This window comes from Dermacentor variabilis, chromosome 5 (genome assembly GCF_050947875.1).
Source record: "Dermacentor variabilis isolate Ectoservices chromosome 5, ASM5094787v1, whole genome shotgun sequence".
NCBI classification, from domain to species: domain Eukaryota; kingdom Metazoa; phylum Arthropoda; class Arachnida; order Ixodida; family Ixodidae; genus Dermacentor; species Dermacentor variabilis.
The window spans coordinates 63956610-63974141 of NC_134572.1; the positions used below are offsets into that span (position 1 = coordinate 63956610).

The 17532-nt window shown below is 41.5% G+C and overlaps 1 protein-coding gene across 6 annotated transcripts in view; it reads left to right on the forward strand.

Annotated features, from left to right (window-relative positions):
• Window positions 1-17532, forward strand: part of LOC142582683 (tetratricopeptide repeat protein 21B-like) — a 45352-nt gene that overhangs the window by 27588 nt on the left and 232 nt on the right. For 5 of the 6 annotated variants that reach the window (XM_075692624.1, XM_075692625.1, XM_075692627.1 and 2 more), the window contains 11 exons: window positions 2848-2958; window positions 3104-3185; window positions 5191-5341; window positions 6138-6299; window positions 7240-7300; window positions 7387-7521; window positions 12719-12832; window positions 12941-12994; window positions 13819-13875; window positions 16127-16247; window positions 17272-17339. In XM_075692624.1, coding sequence (XP_075548739.1) covers window positions 2848-2958; window positions 3104-3185; window positions 5191-5341; window positions 6138-6299; window positions 7240-7300; window positions 7387-7521; window positions 12719-12832; window positions 12941-12994; window positions 13819-13875; window positions 16127-16247; window positions 17272-17339 — 1116 coding nt within the window. The remainder of the gene's footprint in view (window positions 1-2847; window positions 2959-3103; window positions 3186-5190; window positions 5342-6137; window positions 6300-7239; window positions 7301-7386; window positions 7522-12718; window positions 12833-12940; window positions 12995-13818; window positions 13876-16126; window positions 16248-17271; window positions 17340-17532) is intronic. The other variant, XM_075692629.1, reaches the window with a different exon arrangement.

The window sequence follows — 17532 nt, forward strand, 5'->3', positions numbered from 1 at the left end:
TTGTCGCATGGTGAAAATTCAATTTTATTACTTCTTCTTCTTTTGTGAAAAATAACTGGCCACAGGACGCTTCATTTGCCGGATACTCTTATTATATTATTATGATAGCAAGTATATGGACACTCCAGGCACATTCCTGCCATTACCTTCACCCTCATGTTCCATATAAAGTCCAAGGGCGATAAAATCGTGACCCCGTGCCGCGTGCTGTATGTGCTGTGGAAGCGGAAGGAGAGGGAGGAAGGGGGGGGGGTCTTGAATTTTGTGATATGTGAATCTGTGATTCCACAACATATTTGCCTTGTTTGATGCATTATATACAGTGACTTTTCCTTAGATACATAGATTTATCAGAGACTTATAGGTGCATTTAAATATATTGTTGTGAGGTTTTGTGTATACGTGCAGTGAACTTTATTTCCAGCGATGCTTTTTTTTGCCTTTAACAAGCTGTATCTTCGCATTTGTATATTCTATTGTAGCTTTGCATTTCTAATGTATGAGGGCAAGTCAAATGAAAGTGAGCCAACCTGCCCTGCGCAATAATGGTTCGGTTAATTATCTGCGAGGCATGCGTGTAGCACACAGGCATCTCTCATTCACGAAAGTGACATGCAGATGTGAGGATAAATGTTCTTTAATGCTCTCATACACTGGGTTGAACATGGTTGCGTGACCTAATGGACGCTCCAGAAGTTGAGCAGCAGGGTGTCGTGAGGTTTTTGACAGCTGAAGGTATTTCCCAAAAAAGAAATTAGTCGCCGTATGGCTGCCGTGTATGTTTAACATTGCATTTCATTGGCCACTGTGAAGCGTTGGAGCAAATGGTTCAAAGATGGATGTGCAAGTTGCAAAGACAGTCCAAGACTGGGCCAAAGCCACTGTGCAATCACCTCCAACACGTTCGAAAAGGTTGATGAGCTGATTAGACAAGAACAGGAGGATACAATCTTAAAAATGTTTACACCCTTTGGGTTGTATATTGTCCCCAAACATTAATCGTCATCTCTCTTGCCTGCATTTCCTTTCTTTAATGCTGTGAGCCAGGTACTTCCTAGTCACGAACGGCTTGCGCGTTAGCAGCTTGACACAGCATTCTCGACAGGAAAGTAGTGAGCGCCGAGTTTTCAAGAGAGGAAACGCAAGCAAGGCAGATGACAATTATTGTTGTGGGACAAGATAAGCCTCGAAGGGTGTAAGCTCTTTTAGAATGTAAGCAGTAATGAACTGGCAGAGCGTGTGAACATCACAGTTGGGTTCACACTATAATTCATGAACATCTCGGTTATCAGCTCCTGTGTGCGTAATGAATGATGAAGATTAGGAACCATGGCCAGAAGACTGAGAGGTTCGGCACTGCCTTGACTCATCTGATCCAGTATTACAATGAGGGTGACGACTTCTTGTCGGCAATTGTGATTGGGGATGAATCATGGTGCCACTACTATGAGCTTGAAACATGATGGCAAAGCTTACAGTAGAAACATTTGAATTCACCACCCCCAAAGAAAGCAAAGGCTGTCATTTCTGCCGGAAAGGTGCTGACTTTTTTTTTTAAATTGTCAGGGGCCATCACTGAATTTGCTAAACCTGGAGAGACTATATTAATCATTTTTGATAATGTGAAACACCGGATCAGCTGCGTGTTGCAATCAAGAACAAACGACGTAGGAAATAGATGAATGGAGTCATCTTGCTCCACCACAATGCCCGTCCCCACGGCGCTAATGTGGTTAACACAAAACTGGCAAACTTCAAGTGGGAAACGCTGTAACATATGCCATACAGCCTAGACCTGCAGTCTTGCGACTTCCACACTTTTTGGGGCAATTGAAGAAACAGCTCAAGGGAACCAGATTCATGTAGACAGTGACGTAAAAGAGTCGGTTACAGACTTTTTGAAGCAGCAACCGAAGAAGTTTTACGAGACGGGAGTCACGCAACTCGTTAGTCAGTGGTACAAATGTCTAAATCTCATGGAGACTACTTTTAAATAAAGTACCCTATTTGTCATATATTTGCACTGGCTCACTTTCATTTGACTCACCCTCGTATATGTGCTCTCTGTTATAACTATAGTTTTGTTGCAATTACAATACACGACTGGTGACAGCTGCTCCTGCGCAATACACTGGAATGAAGGACAGTGTCATTGAGATTTTCCCTGGCCGTCGCATATGTGCAAAAATGTAAACAAGTTTCTTGAATGACAGTTTCATTAAAATATGTGTCTTCAACTTGTTCATTTCATGGCCTTCATATTTTTCATATCAGCGGCATGCACTGCTTTGCTGGTTTCGAACTGATATAGTTCTGAAGTTTGTGATATTTTATTTACTTATTAAATAGACAAAAAACATGGAAGCATTGATATCGGTTATTTCGGGCACAATTATTGCGAGTATATTCTTTAATGAAAAAAATACATATTTTACTTGTCTTGACAGCATCTAGCATTGAAGAAATTGTTTGCTGCATCTTTGGCAACGGCAGTGCCGTCATTATTCGTGTATTTGATCCCTCGAAAAATTCTATAAGGAGGAGGCCGAGCTGTCGTGAGCCTCCCCCCTTCCCCCGAATGAAGTTTCTGGCTACACCACTGGTGCCCACCAAGTGGACATGTATATATCGTTTCCTGCTGCACTGCGGATTGGCTGGGGCCACCTATCTCCTTTTCACGCGTACGAACCCAGTCAATCAGGACTTCAGCAGCGGATGAACTGGACATTTCATCCAATGGACATAGCACCCCCTGGTTAAAACTTGGCATTCTTCATTGCTGCTCCTAATAAATGCCTAAAGGAATACAGGAAAAGCATATGTGACTGCTTGTTTTCCATTTCTCAGATTCTCCTGGCTCTTGCAAAGTTAGAGATGACCTCCAACAATCTTGAATCAGCCAAGCAGTACTGTAACACAGTTCTCCAGCTTGAAAAGAACAATGATACTGCCACACTGGTATGTTGCATGAATTGGTCTTTCATTTCCAACTAAGACAATGCCATTTAATGCTTAATTTCATGGTGAAAATGGCAGAAATGCTGGTAGTGGAATCAAAAGGTACATTCTCTCATTTTGCTTTCACGTTGCTTCTCGATCATAGATGATGGCAGATCTCATGTTCAGGAAAACAGACTTGGAATCGTCCATGTTTCATTTTCAGCAGCTGCTAGAGAGAAAACCAGGTGAGCTGATGGCATAGTTTGTTGATGTTTTATCATTCTTAGGGTACTTCATGCACTTTCCAGGGGTTATTTATTTATGTATGTATGCTTCTATCTATGTGTGTTTGTATCTTACCATTTTTCTGCCTACTTGGGTCACTGGGTAGTCAGTGGTAGAATGTGCTGTTACAGGGTTCAAAGGCCTGAGGCCTAACTAACCAGGCCTCTCGAACCCGGATGCTCTCGCAGAGGCCCCCACATCCTATGCTGAAATTACTAACTTCTACAAGGAGACGAGATGCCTGTGCCTGCCTCCCCAACCCGACCTCGACCGAGCGCAAGCCACCATGCTTCACAAACTGCACACCGATTCTGTTCTCAGTCATTCTAGGCTTTATTTAATCACTGGAGGGGATAACGACCCCGTCTGTACTAAGTGTGACCACAGAGTGTTCGCCACTCGGGCACACATTCTCTGGGGATGCGAGGGTGACCCTCCCCCACAATCATTACTGCCAGCTCCCTCTGAGGAGGGTTGGAATCAGCTGCTGACAGGAGCAGACAAGAAAACACAACTGGAACTCGTCTCGTGTGCCCAAGACATCGCCCCCTACCTGGGAGCCACACTATAGCCTACCTGCCCTAACTTCCAACCCTGCAGTGGCAAATAAAGTTGTTTCTCTCCCTGTACATACTTGCCCTCTTCAACGAACCTCTTTCACTCCGACATGGATCACTGTAGACGCGGGTCTGGGTAGGTACTGCTGCTCAAGGAAACTATTTGATGCCGACCTGGAGTAGTGGGTATTTGCCGCTTGGTCTGTGTTAGTCTCCAATGAACCTCTTTGATGCCAATTTGGGTCACTGAGTAGGTGCCACTGAGTATGTGGCAAGCGAAGAAACAATTCTCAGTATTCGCAGGCCCCGGTACACCACTCTTCTCGTTTTAAGGCCACGCATGGACTGCACAGCAGTGCCTCTAGATAGTGCAGCATGTCCAGAAGGAAGCGCAAGAGAGGATCCCAGTTGCTACATGAAGCATTTTCCAGGCACCATGCATTTTGGAGGTCACATGCAGGCTTCGCAGTGGCAGCGCTAGATGGCACTGAGCGTTCTTGGGGAAGCACGAAAGAGGAGTCCCATAGTAGTAGAGGTCTCATAGATGCCTCGTTTCGACGGTGGCAATACACTGTGTTGCCATATTGATTCAGTGCTGATGCATTACCATCGACAGTTAATTTGGGATGGATTCTGGAGATTTTTTTTCTTTTCCATTTTCCTTGATAAGGATTTTGCATATTCAGACAGTAGAATGAAGCTCATGGATACACAATTACCCAAGGCAGTGTATGCTCCATCGATGATCCTGATCCTGAGAACATTTGGACAAAATGAAACAGCAGCAATGTTAACAAAAGTGAAAGAAGCTTACACTGAATACGTAAGCTTGGAGGCACCTACAAATTGCTAACGTTATGACACACTACAGTAAGATAACATATCAGAAAGTGCTTCTGGCACGTAAAACACGATAATTTAATTAATTGTTTAAATTAAAATAACATAGAAAGCCATTCAACCATGCTTTGTAGCCACATACATGATAACAGAAATAGTGTGCCACGTGGAAGCCCTGTTATATTTAAACTGTTGCATAAAGAGACTATGGCTATTACCAATGAGCGAGATGAATAAATACACATATACTCACAAGCGAAATTTTGAAGTCCACAGAGGCCGTAGAAATTTTATTTCTTTGCAGCTCAGGCATGCAGGCTGAAATCAAGTGGTGCAGCTCGTGTGGGTCTGTTTGACTATCGCAACACATCGGGACAGTTCCATGTTGCATTGCTGTGCTATAAGAAATTGAAATTTTTGACTGATGTTGTGGTCTCTAAACAATTTTGCTCAAGAGTGTACATCACTTGTCACATGATTCTAGGGTTGTCAAAAGTTTGTTCCAGTCGTAAAGCATATTTCATGATCTTTTGAAATAGAATGATAGTTGATGCCCATCTCATTGCAGACTATTACCCTGCACTAGCCAGGCTTATAGAAGCCATGAGACGTCTAGGCAAGTTGGACCAAGCCGATCAGTTTCTTAAGAAGGCCAGCAATCTATTGCCACGCTCTGGAGTCAATGGGGGCTACTTCTACTGCAAAGGACTCCATGAATGGTACTTTTGCTAAAGTAATATTCAATGCACAATAGTTCATGTTTACATAACTTCTCATTTTATTTAAAACATAGAAATCTAATCCTTTGTTTCAAATGCTACATTTTCAATGTCCTTTAAAGAAACATAAAAGATAAAAGTTGGAGCCAGGTTAGACCTGTGGATCATAGTTCCTAAATTTCCTAAATGTTTTTTCCATAGAAAAAAAAAAGTTTGTTAATGTAGGAAATCTGAACTAAGAATCGAACTTCTAATTTGTGTAGAGAAAACAAAATTGTGTAATGTGGCATGCGCAATCTATAATGTCAGCAGGCACCAAGACTGGAAACCCAAAACAAGAATAATTTGCAATTTACACCCCGAACACAGTAATATCAGGACAATGAGGAGTCTTCAGCCAAAAGTACCTTCACAGGTCATTGAATGATGAAAATTTAGCTTGCACACTTATGTTCATCTTGAAGTCTCATGTCTTGATAGAGGAGCCAACTGTAAGCCAGTAGGCTGCCTAAGAAAATATTACAAATGCTGTGCAACAAACCGTTATCCTAAGGTTTTTCACTTGGTTTAGGTCTTATCAGCAGATATGATTTCGATTTCGGCAGACGGTGAATGAAAATATGCCTAGAGTACACATCCGTTCATAACAAATCATGGTTTTGTCCTGAATAATCCATGATTTAGTTTTAGGTGGTTCAAGCTTGTAATTCACGTAAAGATGCAAACAAGAATATGGTGTCCTGAGAAGCTTGAATGCTATGAGCTGACGCACAATTGTGTGCTTATGCCTGTCCAGGTACACAGGAAATCCAGCTGGAGCCATGAAAAGCTTCAACAAGGCCCGCTATGACCCAGATTGGGGCCTCATATCAACTTATCACATGATAGAGATATGCATCAATCCAGACAATGAAACTATTGGTGGCGAAACATTTGACAATGGCGGGATTATCACAGGGTAAGGTATATCAAGTGCAGCTTACATATTAGAGATAGATCATGCAAATGAAGTGTAGCCATCCCCAGCATTTTATGAAATGTACATCAGGAAACTGCTCCTCGTAGTGCAGTTCTTCTGAGGAGGTTTGTTTTTACGTGACTAATTTGTGCCTTCACTACAAAGTGAGAAAAATGAGACAATATATATTTTATTTATAAAATACTGCGGACAAGAAGTCCAAGCAGGGTGAGCAAAATACACAAGATTATTTACACAGAACAGGATGAAACAAGTGTGTAACACCTTTCTCACACAAATTTTTTGGTCATAAGATAGACGATTAAGAGAAATTTAAACTTGATTATAATACAACTGTAATTAATACACGAAATGACAACATTATTTACACAAATGGCATATAGGTCACAGGTGCTGGGGATATGCTTCAGCTTATTCCAGTCAGCTATTGTTTGTGGAAAAAAAGAGTACCGAAAAGGGTCAGTCCTTGTGAAAATTGGTGTTAGAGAATGAGGGTAGTGGTGTCGAGTGGGTCTGCTTATCAAGGGGGATACATATTTTGCGGTGTCTTAGGCTAGCCTGTGATTAATTAAGTTTGGAAGAAACTCTAGCCAATTTTCTTCGAATTTGTAATAGTTCAATGTCGTTTGCAGATAGTAATGCAGTGGCGGAGTCAGTAGCCTTAAATTTACTGTAAATAAATCGTACTGCTTGTCTTTGAATTCTTTCTAGGTTCTTAATGTTAATTTTTGTGTGAGGGTCCCAAACTATGAAAGCGTACTCCACGTTTTGGCCTAATTAAGGAAAACTAAGAGAGTAGTTTAACACTAGGTAGAGCTATACTGAGTTTGTGGCGCAGAAGGCATAGTTTCCAGAAAGCGGCACAGCAGATGGTATCTTACATATCGAAATGCTTCCCCCCCTTTCCTCTCTCTCACAGAGACGGTGCTAAGGTGGACTACCACGAAGGAGCAATTCAAACTGCAATGAGACTTCTGACTGTTCGTTCCTACACTTCTTGCATGCTTTAATTCTGTGGCTAAAAGTAGTAATGGAACGAAGAAACAGTGCACTTTTTTACCTTTAGGAGCTGAGACCCAAGATGTGCAATGACTCAGACTTTCGTCTTATGAGTAACTTCGTGCTCTTAGCCAAGAAGTCAAAAGCTGATGCTGAAATTGCCTTGAATGAGTTCCTGCAATTCAGTTCCGAAGAACGAAATGTAAGCCAAATGTTTCTGTGAACACAGTAAACACATGATGAAAGTATGCAATTTTTCTGGTAGCCACATGCAATGTCCCTAGCTGCAAGTGCTACCTTGTGTTAATGAGGTACCTAGTAATTCAACTGCATCTGAGGTTACGTCCATGCCATTAGGCAAAGCTTCCTAAGGATAGTTCAGCAGAATGCATTGACAGGTTGGTTGGTGTGTGTTCATAATAAACTTTCAGTGCAAGCAGGATGACACAAGGAGGAGGCAGGACAAGGCACTTGTCATGTCAAGGTGTTGCGTCTTGTCCTGTCTCCTTGTTTATTATCATAACCAAAGAATATGACCTATAATTTAGCTGAGTATTAAAATTTGGCAATGAACAAAATGTAGATCAAAGTTCAGGAAACAAAGTGAACTATTGTTCCATTCTTTGTAATCTGACAAACCACTTCTGTGGAAGCCCTAGAGGTGGAGGGAAGTTCATGAAAGTTCATGAAAATTGTCATCCGCCAGTCTTACAGCACGAAGCACCACCAACGCACATGTGCACATGCACACACACACACAAAACATACCGGTTTTTTGGAAAAAAAGCCTTGCAGTTGAAGAAAAATTCGTTCAGGATGAATTTTTATTCAGCTGCGAGGCTTTCTGAAAAATTGGTATGGGTTTCCTTTGTAGCTTCGTGCTTCAAGATGGGTGGATGACAATTTTCCCTTTCTTTTTGCTTTGTAAGTTGATAGAAGGAAATTTGGCATCCACTGGGACATACCTTGAAACTCAAAAGGGAACCCCTGCAGTCAGTCCATGTAATGCATAGGGGTGTCAAGGGATGAGAAACACAGTTGAGAATGGTAGAGTAATAAGGTAGCACAATGAAATTAGAATGTTTGCAAGCATAGGATGGCATCAGCTAATCCTAGTTGAAGGTAATTGGAGATGCCTGGGAGAGACCTTCATCTTGCAGTAGAGATAAATTATGCTGATGACTACAATAACATTACATTAACAATTAGCCGCATAACATTTGGAGCGGTCAACATTTGTTGCAGTATATTTGTGTTCCCAATCATGTGCTATCACTTGGTGTGACAATACAAGAATTGGTTTGAAGTGCTCCTCCCACATAAGAAAGAAAGAAAGAAAAAGAAAGCAAGACCATAAATCAGAGGGGAATACATATTGTCCTGAATTGTACAATATTGAGCATGTTACCTCATATGAGAAGCCATCCACTAGGATATACTTTGAAGCTCCAAAGGGAAAATTTCTCAGAAAGGAAGCTTTGAAGCAGGACAAAAATTCATTTTAGTCCAAAAATGAAACCCAGAGCTGGACCTCCCTACCAGAGCAGCCACTTTACCATATCTGCTAACAAGGAGGCCTATAGCTGGCAGTGTGCCATTGAACTATACAGGTTGTCCCACATAACTTGAGCCAAAGTTTTGAAAATGAAAGGTACTCCAGGCGCCAGTTGAACCGAATGCATAATGTTCGCACTCGCCTAGAGTTCTTCTGGCTATCTTTTATTTTCCCCTTAACTAACAGATTAGTTATGTTTAATTAATCAACTTTTTAAGTATTGGCTGTAGACCCCAAGTGTGATACACAAAGTTGTAGAGCACCTTGGGAAACCTCTCAATAAATTGTTTCTAACACGATACATCTCACATGGTCCTTTTTTCAACGTTCCAAAGAAAGCCTGCAAAATATGAAAGAACACCACGTGACGGGGCACTTGCGCACTGTTATTGTGCTGCTCTCAAGCGTGCGATGGATGAACAAGGTCGGCTGCAGCGAGGCGGCCTGCAACAGGGCATTATGCCTGGTGCAGGTATCTCGGCATGCGGCTCTTATCGCATGACGGTGCAAATGCACGCTGCTGGCTGAGCGTTGCCGAAGTGATAAACTAAGGCCACGAAAAAGAAAAGAAGAAAGCAGCATTTTGATTCTGCTTGAAAGAAGGAGAAGGTGAAGTGCGTGGGAACGATGGAAGGCGACGACGCCTGGTACAATTTTGCCATTGTACACAAATGACCTTTAGTAGTTTTCGAATTGAACGATGATGCTACAATTTTAAACCTTAGGGCTCGAATAGCAGTGGATAAATCACACAGGGACAAAACTAACTAATGGTAAAAAAACCTTGGCTATATTCAAGGAAGATTACGCATGTCTTCTTCAGACGATTACTGTTTTCGCACTGACCCCATCCGCTCTCTTTCTCACACATACTGTCTAACAGGCGTTCTTTTTTGATCTCGCGCCCCCCACGTGGGCATCACTTCGTGGTCGCAGTATCGGGTGGCCGCGTCTGGCTTCACACTTGTGCACCGTGACTGGCGCGTCAGTCCCTGAGAGAGTGCGCCCGCAGGCTGTTCCATTTTACCGGATGTAGATCATACCTTATGTACCTCGTTTGAACCAATCCCAGCAAACTGCAATATATCCAGTGCTCCTCAGGCACCTGTATCCCTGCATGTTCTCCATAGCAAAGCTATTTGGCTGTGACCCAACGTTGCGCAGCACATATGGCTTACTCCAATGAGGAAAGAGTGGATATGGTTTTGACTCTAGGTGCGTCAAGTGGACATAGAAGGCGCGCTGTTGAGCTATTTCAACGATGGCATCTAAGTACACGTCCAAGCTTAATGACGAATGTGCGTGCATATGAAACGCTGAGACAGACTGGGACTTTTACGAAGAAATTACATAAATCTTCAATCCTGGATGAGGACGTGGAGACAGATAGTCTGCCAAAGTTTTCTTCAGACTCACATGCATGTGTTCGTAGTGTGGGTGCTGAAGCTGGAGTGTCAAAGTCTTCAGTGTGGAGAGTACTTAAGAAGAGGCAACTTCATCCATACCACATGCAGGTGCACCAGATATCGGAGCCGCGCGATTTCCAAAATTGAAAGGACTTTGCAAACTGGATCAAGATGGAAAAGGACTCTGGCTTTGTCAACAAAATGCTGTGGACTGATGAAGCTACCTTCTCACATAATGCCCAAGTGAACATCCACAACGCTCACTACTGGAGCGACGAAAACCCTCATTGGGTTTTGAAGACACGTCACCAATACCACTGGTCATTTATACCAATATCAGTGGTCGGTTAATGTGTGGTGTAGAATTTATGGGGGCACTATCATTGGCCCTGTGTTTTTTGATAACACGCTTACAGGTGAAAGGTACGTCAACGACATCCTTGATGGGGCGCTTGAGGATTTTCTTTGCGAAGTTCCATTGGCTAGGATCAAGGATATTTGGTATCAGCATGATGGTGCTCCCGTGCATGGCAGCAGCAAAGCTTGAAAATGGCTGCATGAAGTATTCCCGCAGCAGTAGATTGGACGGCATGGGCCCATTGCTTGGCCAGCACGGTAGCCAGATTTAACTCCCCTCAATTTCTTTCTCTGTGGCCATGTCAAGGATTTAGTATACCAGATGCCCCCCCCCCCCCCCCCCCAACCACAACATCATAAAACCTAAAAGAAAAAATAAGACAAGTCTGCAACTCCATCCCTGATACCATGATCAAGAACGCCTCGGATAATGTGTCTATGAGATGCCAAATGTGCATTGCAGCAGATGGTGACCTCTTCGAACACGCATTATAATCAAAGGACGCTTTTTGAATTGAAGTTCACTGGAAAAATCATTCTGGCCCTAACGCCGCCTCCCCACCCAATGCCATTACACTTCATTGGCAGGCTGCCAGCTCTTGCCCATATCAAGCATAAAAAGATAAAGCTATATTCTAGTTCTCTTTCATCTCCTTAGACGCTTTATTGTTTTGGCACCTCTCGGCCAACAGCATGCATTTGCACTGTCATGCGATAAAAGCCGTATGCTCAGCTACCTACACCAGACATAACGCCCTGTAGCAGGCCAGTCTCGTTGCAGCCAACCTTGTTCATCCATCGCATGCTTGAGAGCAGCAAAACAACAGTGTGCAAGTGCTCCGTCACCATGGTATTTTTTCATATTTCATGGGCCTTCTTTGGAAAGTAGAAAAAAAAAGATCACGTGGGATATATCGTGTTGGAAACAATTTATTGAGAGGTTTCTCAAGGTACTCTACAAATTTGCATGTCGCACTTGGGGTCTGTAGCCAATACTTAAAAAGTTAATTTATTAAACATAACTAATCTTTTAGTTAAGGGGAAAATAAAAAATAGCCTGAGTAACTCTAGGCCAGTGCCAACATTATGCGTTCGTTTCAACTCGTGTCCAGAATGCCTTTCATTTTTAAAACTTTGGCTAAAGTTATGTAGGGCAACCTGTATACAGCCCTTTCACTGTAGACTGCTAGCAACCTGGATAGCTCATATTGTGGAGTAAGTCAGTAATGCCCTGTATTTGATACATGGACCACAGAGAACTTTTCTTCAATTGCTAAGCTTTCTTTCCAAAGGACCTGCGAGGATTTTCCTTGTAGTTTCACGATACAATATTACTACAGGTGGAACATGTTGAAGAGCCAATGAGTGATGAGATTAACAAGTGTGCACATTTGGGAAGACAGCAAGGAAGACGAAGCGTGGAAGGCAGGCTGCAATGCAATGGCCAATGGAATAAATAAGTCTTTTACCTGTATGTTAAAGTGCCAACTACAATATAATGGATGAAAGCTTTCCTTCAATCACCTTGTGTGTTTCTGTATAATTCATTTTGTGGATATATTATAGTTTGCCTAGAAATACGGGTTTAGAATTGACTTGGAAACAATCAGAAAATGGACAGATAATGTGCACCTAGAGATACCAGTCAATCCTAGAACTGCAGTCTAGAGGAAGTGGTAGTGATCAGATGACATAAACTGCCTCCAAGTCAGCAAATTCAATTTTAGCACAGCTAGTTGTGCTTTCCCCAATTAGGAGGGTCTTTTTACAAGTGTACACACATACCAGAAATGCCCATATTAGGCAACCAATGAAACAATTTGAATGGCATTAGTTGCGTTCAAAAAGAAAAACTTTAAAAGTGAACTGCAAATAAATTTTGGACTGCTTGAAAAGCATAATTGAATATAATGTAGACACTGAGGAGCCTCCATGCAAAATTTTATGTTTAAAGCACGAGTGGAACCGTTACGAAAAGCGAGCAAGTATAGTAATTTTTGATACCGAAACTGAAAAATAACAAAAATAAAAACCCCCAGAAATCCAGCTCCTGTTTCCACAATCTCACCACTGTATTTCAGAGGGACCATGTTGGTGCCATATTGGGCATAGCAACAGCCCAGATGATACTCAAGCAGGTGCCCAGAGCCAGAAATCAGCTCAAACGGGTGATGAAAGCACCCTGGAACTTTGGGGTCAGTGTGAATGCAACAAACTGTTCTAAATTTGACTGTAGAAATGTATGCCATAGTGATAAACCAAGGTTTTGTTCCTTTCTTTTTTTTTAATATATATATATATAGGATGCAGAATACCTGGAGAAGTGCTGGATTCTTCTTGCTGACATTTACATCCAGGTATATTTGAAAGAGCAAATGGGTGTAGCTGATATTGTATTTGACATTAACCACTTTCATTCCATAGACGGGCTGCATTTGTTTGCAAATTTCTGGCAATCAAGTGCAAGCTCAGCCCATCAACGATACTTTCGTTTTTTTGTATAGTGCTCTTAAGCTTCACTTATGCAACAAGTGGCTAAGATATTGTATACATAAATGCTTGAAGTATTGTCTACATCAGAGCTGCACAATATGCTTTTTCTATTGCGATCAAGCCTCATAACTTCTGTATTCTGTTTATCACAGCCACACCTTTACTGCCAAACACAACTGCAGCCACCACTACTTGCTGAAAGGCAGAAGAAGGCAAACAGCTAACATGTTTGCAGGGGCAAGATTGCACAAGCATTTTGTTTTCTTAGCATTCACTTGCACTCTTGCGATTCACCGGCACCACGCTTTCTTCAATGGTCGTCTGCTCAGTGAAGCGGGAGCGCCAATTAAACACCGCCTACTCAGTGACGTAGGAGGCAAAGCGAACGTCCGGAAAGCAAGATGCTTGAGTGCTCTCACCCCAGAGTATTGATATCCAGCCTTTACATTTGCCGCCACACCTTTTATCATCTTCATAATTTCTATTACCTGCTTAAGTACCCTTGGTCTACAACTGTCAGCAATGCATTAAACACATTTGCAAAACAGAGGTTTGAACATAAGTGAGCTATTTCTTGCAAGTGGGCATCTGTTGAAAACTTGATCATGAACAACTGCAATAAGACAGGCCTCTACAATTATGCTACGAAGTATGATGCAGCTTCATGTTGTGTGTTCTCCTGTTACAGTCCGGAAAGTATGATGTATCAACTGACCTTCTCAAACGTGTCCTGCAGCACAACAAGGTGAGCATGTTACAACTTCAACATGCAGTTAAAATATGTTTATTCACTGGTCATTTCTCCTTCAAAAGCTCATAAAAAAAGCTTCAAACACAAAGTTGGTTTTCTTTGCTATAAACTTGGAGGTGCACCTAGCAGCTGCAAATTATTAGTTTACAATACACTCACAAGACCAAAAACTTGACTATGCCACTATCATTTGGGATCCTCCATACAAAAAAAGATATAAACAGAATTAGAAAAAGGGCAGTACAGTAAATAACTAAATAAAAGTACAGAGACGTGCAGTACACTTTATGTATAATAAATACAAGAAAACCCGTTACCCTTATCAACTTATGACAAACAACCGTATGCAACCTTTCCATCTTTCCATATAAGACATATGATCACCCACTTATCCTTCCTCCACCAACTAATTCAGGGCAAACTAGGCATTTCTCCCACCCCTTATGTACAGTTTTTAGAAACACATAGAACTCGTCATCACCACAATCGTAGCTTAACCCCATACTTTGCGCATACTAATGCTTTTAAGTTCTCATTTTTTTCCGAAAACTACGAGAGTGGAATGCCTTACCTGTGAGTGTACTAGCGGCTGATGACTTCGAAATGGCATTTCACGATATATTTTACATAATGTATTTGGTATAATGTGCAAACTTTACTTTATGTTCATTCCAATGATGTTTGTATGCCTTTGTATTGATTTTGATGATTATATCTTGTGCATTCCCTGCCTAGACCTAAAGCAAGGTCTGCACTAGTGTAAAAAATAAATAAATAAATAAATAAATAAATAAATAAATAAATAAATAAATGTTGTGCTATGTGTTAGTAGATAAAATAGCTTTACTAACACACATGGCACAAAATCTTTCATATCATATATTCTCATAAATATTGTCCCAGTCATTATTTTTTTATGCATTAACAATGTTCACAGCACTTGGTGTAGCAAATTTTTCACCACCATTAGGGAAATAAAGGGGTAAAAAACTGGCATTGAACAAAACAACTTCCCAGCTGTTCTTTGTGGTTGCACAAAGTAAGTAACTGGAGAGTAAAGCCAGACATGTCTGTGCAACTACTTCATTGCTTTGAAACTTGTTCTAAACATCTTGATAGCAAGTACACACTACTCACGTATTAGTAGCCCGACATGGCAGCATCTGTAAGCTTCTAGCAAATTGTCTACAACTTCCTCTTGCTTGGTTCTGCTTCATTCTGCCGAACTTACAAGCTGATCATGGTGATAACACGGGCAACATGTCCATAAAAAAAAAAAAATATGAGGGGGGGGAAGTGCTGATTAGAACATAAGAGGAATAACATCGATGCTTTATTCCAGCCCAAAATAATTCGGCACTTATCATTCATGAATGCCTTCATGAACACTCAAACACTCACTGAAACATACCGGCAAATATCAGGATAGGAGCCATGACCAAGTATGAATGCGAAATTAACTTGATTTTTCAATAAAGAATAATAAAACATGGATCACTTTATTGCTCTAGTTCTAGTACATTAATGTGCATGAATGCGACAAGGAGAACTGGACTCTTAATGAAAAATTTCAGAAAAGCCGTGATTTATAATCAGGCACAGCTTGATCTCTCCTTGTCATCCACTTGCAAAAATGGCAGTGGCTTTACTAAAAGATAATCCTACTGGTTTATTGAGAGCAAGTTTTCCTCTGTGGCAGAGAATTGACTTTTGATTTCTTAATTCAAAGTGGGCGTGCATTTTCCACAAATCATTTAGAATCAACTAACTCCATTGATAAGTTGCTTTTCCTTGCTCTGCCATTGAAGCATGCATTCATCTGGAAGTTCAAGGGAATTTTGCTTGCTATATCCGACACCTTAAGCTATGATCCACCATGAAGCATTATGACTTATTCTCTCATTCTTTTGTTTGGTAAAATCTGGTGAACTTCGAATGCAATTCAAGCACTTGCTTGACAATTCAAGCAGCTCCTCCAAAACGGTGAGTGGACTTCATCATAAGATGAGAATTGATCTGTGAAGCCTACATGCGGCTTTTCAGTGTAGAAATGTTACGCCAAGAGCCATTCGTGAATGGCTGGTTCACACTTGATAAAAATGACAGAAACTTTGTCTCTAGAAACTAGAGCCAATAGAAACCAGTGATGAGTACACCTTCAGACAAGTGAGAAAAATGCCACCTGCAACCGAACTCTCACATGAACTTCACCTTATTTTGCTCCTTTACATGTTGGCACCCTAAGTCCTGCACCAAGGCTTACGAATACATGGGCTACATCATGGAGAAGGAGCAGAGTTACAAGGACGCTGCTCAGTACTATGAGAACGCTTGGAAACAGGGAAGTCAGAACAACCCAGCAATTGGTAATTCTGCAACTGCTTTTGAACGCCAATTGGGGGCTGTTGTGTAAAGTTGAGACTGAGCAGTCCAAACAAGACAGAAGCTTGAAGTAATATGGAGTCAAAGTAATCAGCAGTGGTCGAACAAGGGGCAGCGACTGTTACCCTGACGAAGACTGCCAAATGTCACCTGTTGCCATCGGGGTACCAAGTGACAGTCGGCAGTTCCCAGTTGGCAACAGTTGCTGGCCTGATGAAGGCAGGTCCCCTTGTTGAAGTGCTCACTCCAACCTGAGATGTCTCTTGTTCAGCAACTGTTGAGGCTTGGCTGTTGGAGGTGAGGCTTGGCAAGAAATATGTCAGCTATACTCACGGACAACTTTCTGTAGCAATCAAGGGAAAGCTATGAAGGTAGAGCTTCTGCCCGTGTGTTACTGTGCCGAGTATTCCGGCACAGCTTGAGAGAGCTTTTGGTTTCTTGGAACATATGCTAAATCAGTGTAGCTTCCACGTGCGACTGTTTCGCATGCAATAAAATGTTGAAACGAAAAAGCAGAAAAATAAGTCAAATTTAACATTCATTGGTGAATTTGTCAATCATGCTGTTGTAAATAAGGTGTTTGTGTTTTCTCTCCCCAGCTTAAAATAATGTGGAACTTTTTTTGGGGGGAGCCCTCTTGTATGTGCTCTGCCTCGATAGCATTCTCTTTATTGACACAGAAAGTTGTCTGCGAGCACAGGTAGTTAGATCTGCTATGAAGTATGTCATTCATTTATAGCTTAGCAAGCTGTTTCTAATCTGACAATACGAAGTCACAGAATAGTAGTAAGGTGACAAGATGGAATTGATAACATGCCTCTTATCAACATTTCACAGACAGGAGACATTAATGATATTCTAGAGATGGAAAATGGTACATTTTTTACCCTAAAAGAAAAAGAGAGATGGAGAGAGAGGTGGGGAGATGGGGGGGGGGGGCAGAGAAAAAAAAAGTTTGACTCTTTAGTATATTTGACGACTTCCCAAATATCTTTTACTATTTTACAGGCTACAAATTGGCCTTCAACTACCTCAAGGCCAAACGATACACAGATGCCATTGACGTCTGCCATGTCGTAAGAAAAATAAATTTATTGTCATACTATAGTCATATGGTGATCTAGACGCCTTACCGTATTCATTACACTAATGTACTGCATAAGCGACATTTTTCTCGGAAGCTGAAGTTGCTAAGAACTTAACAGTAGCTGATAAATTTCACATGATACATAGCATAATTAGAGACAGCTGTGACAAGTTTCTTAAGTG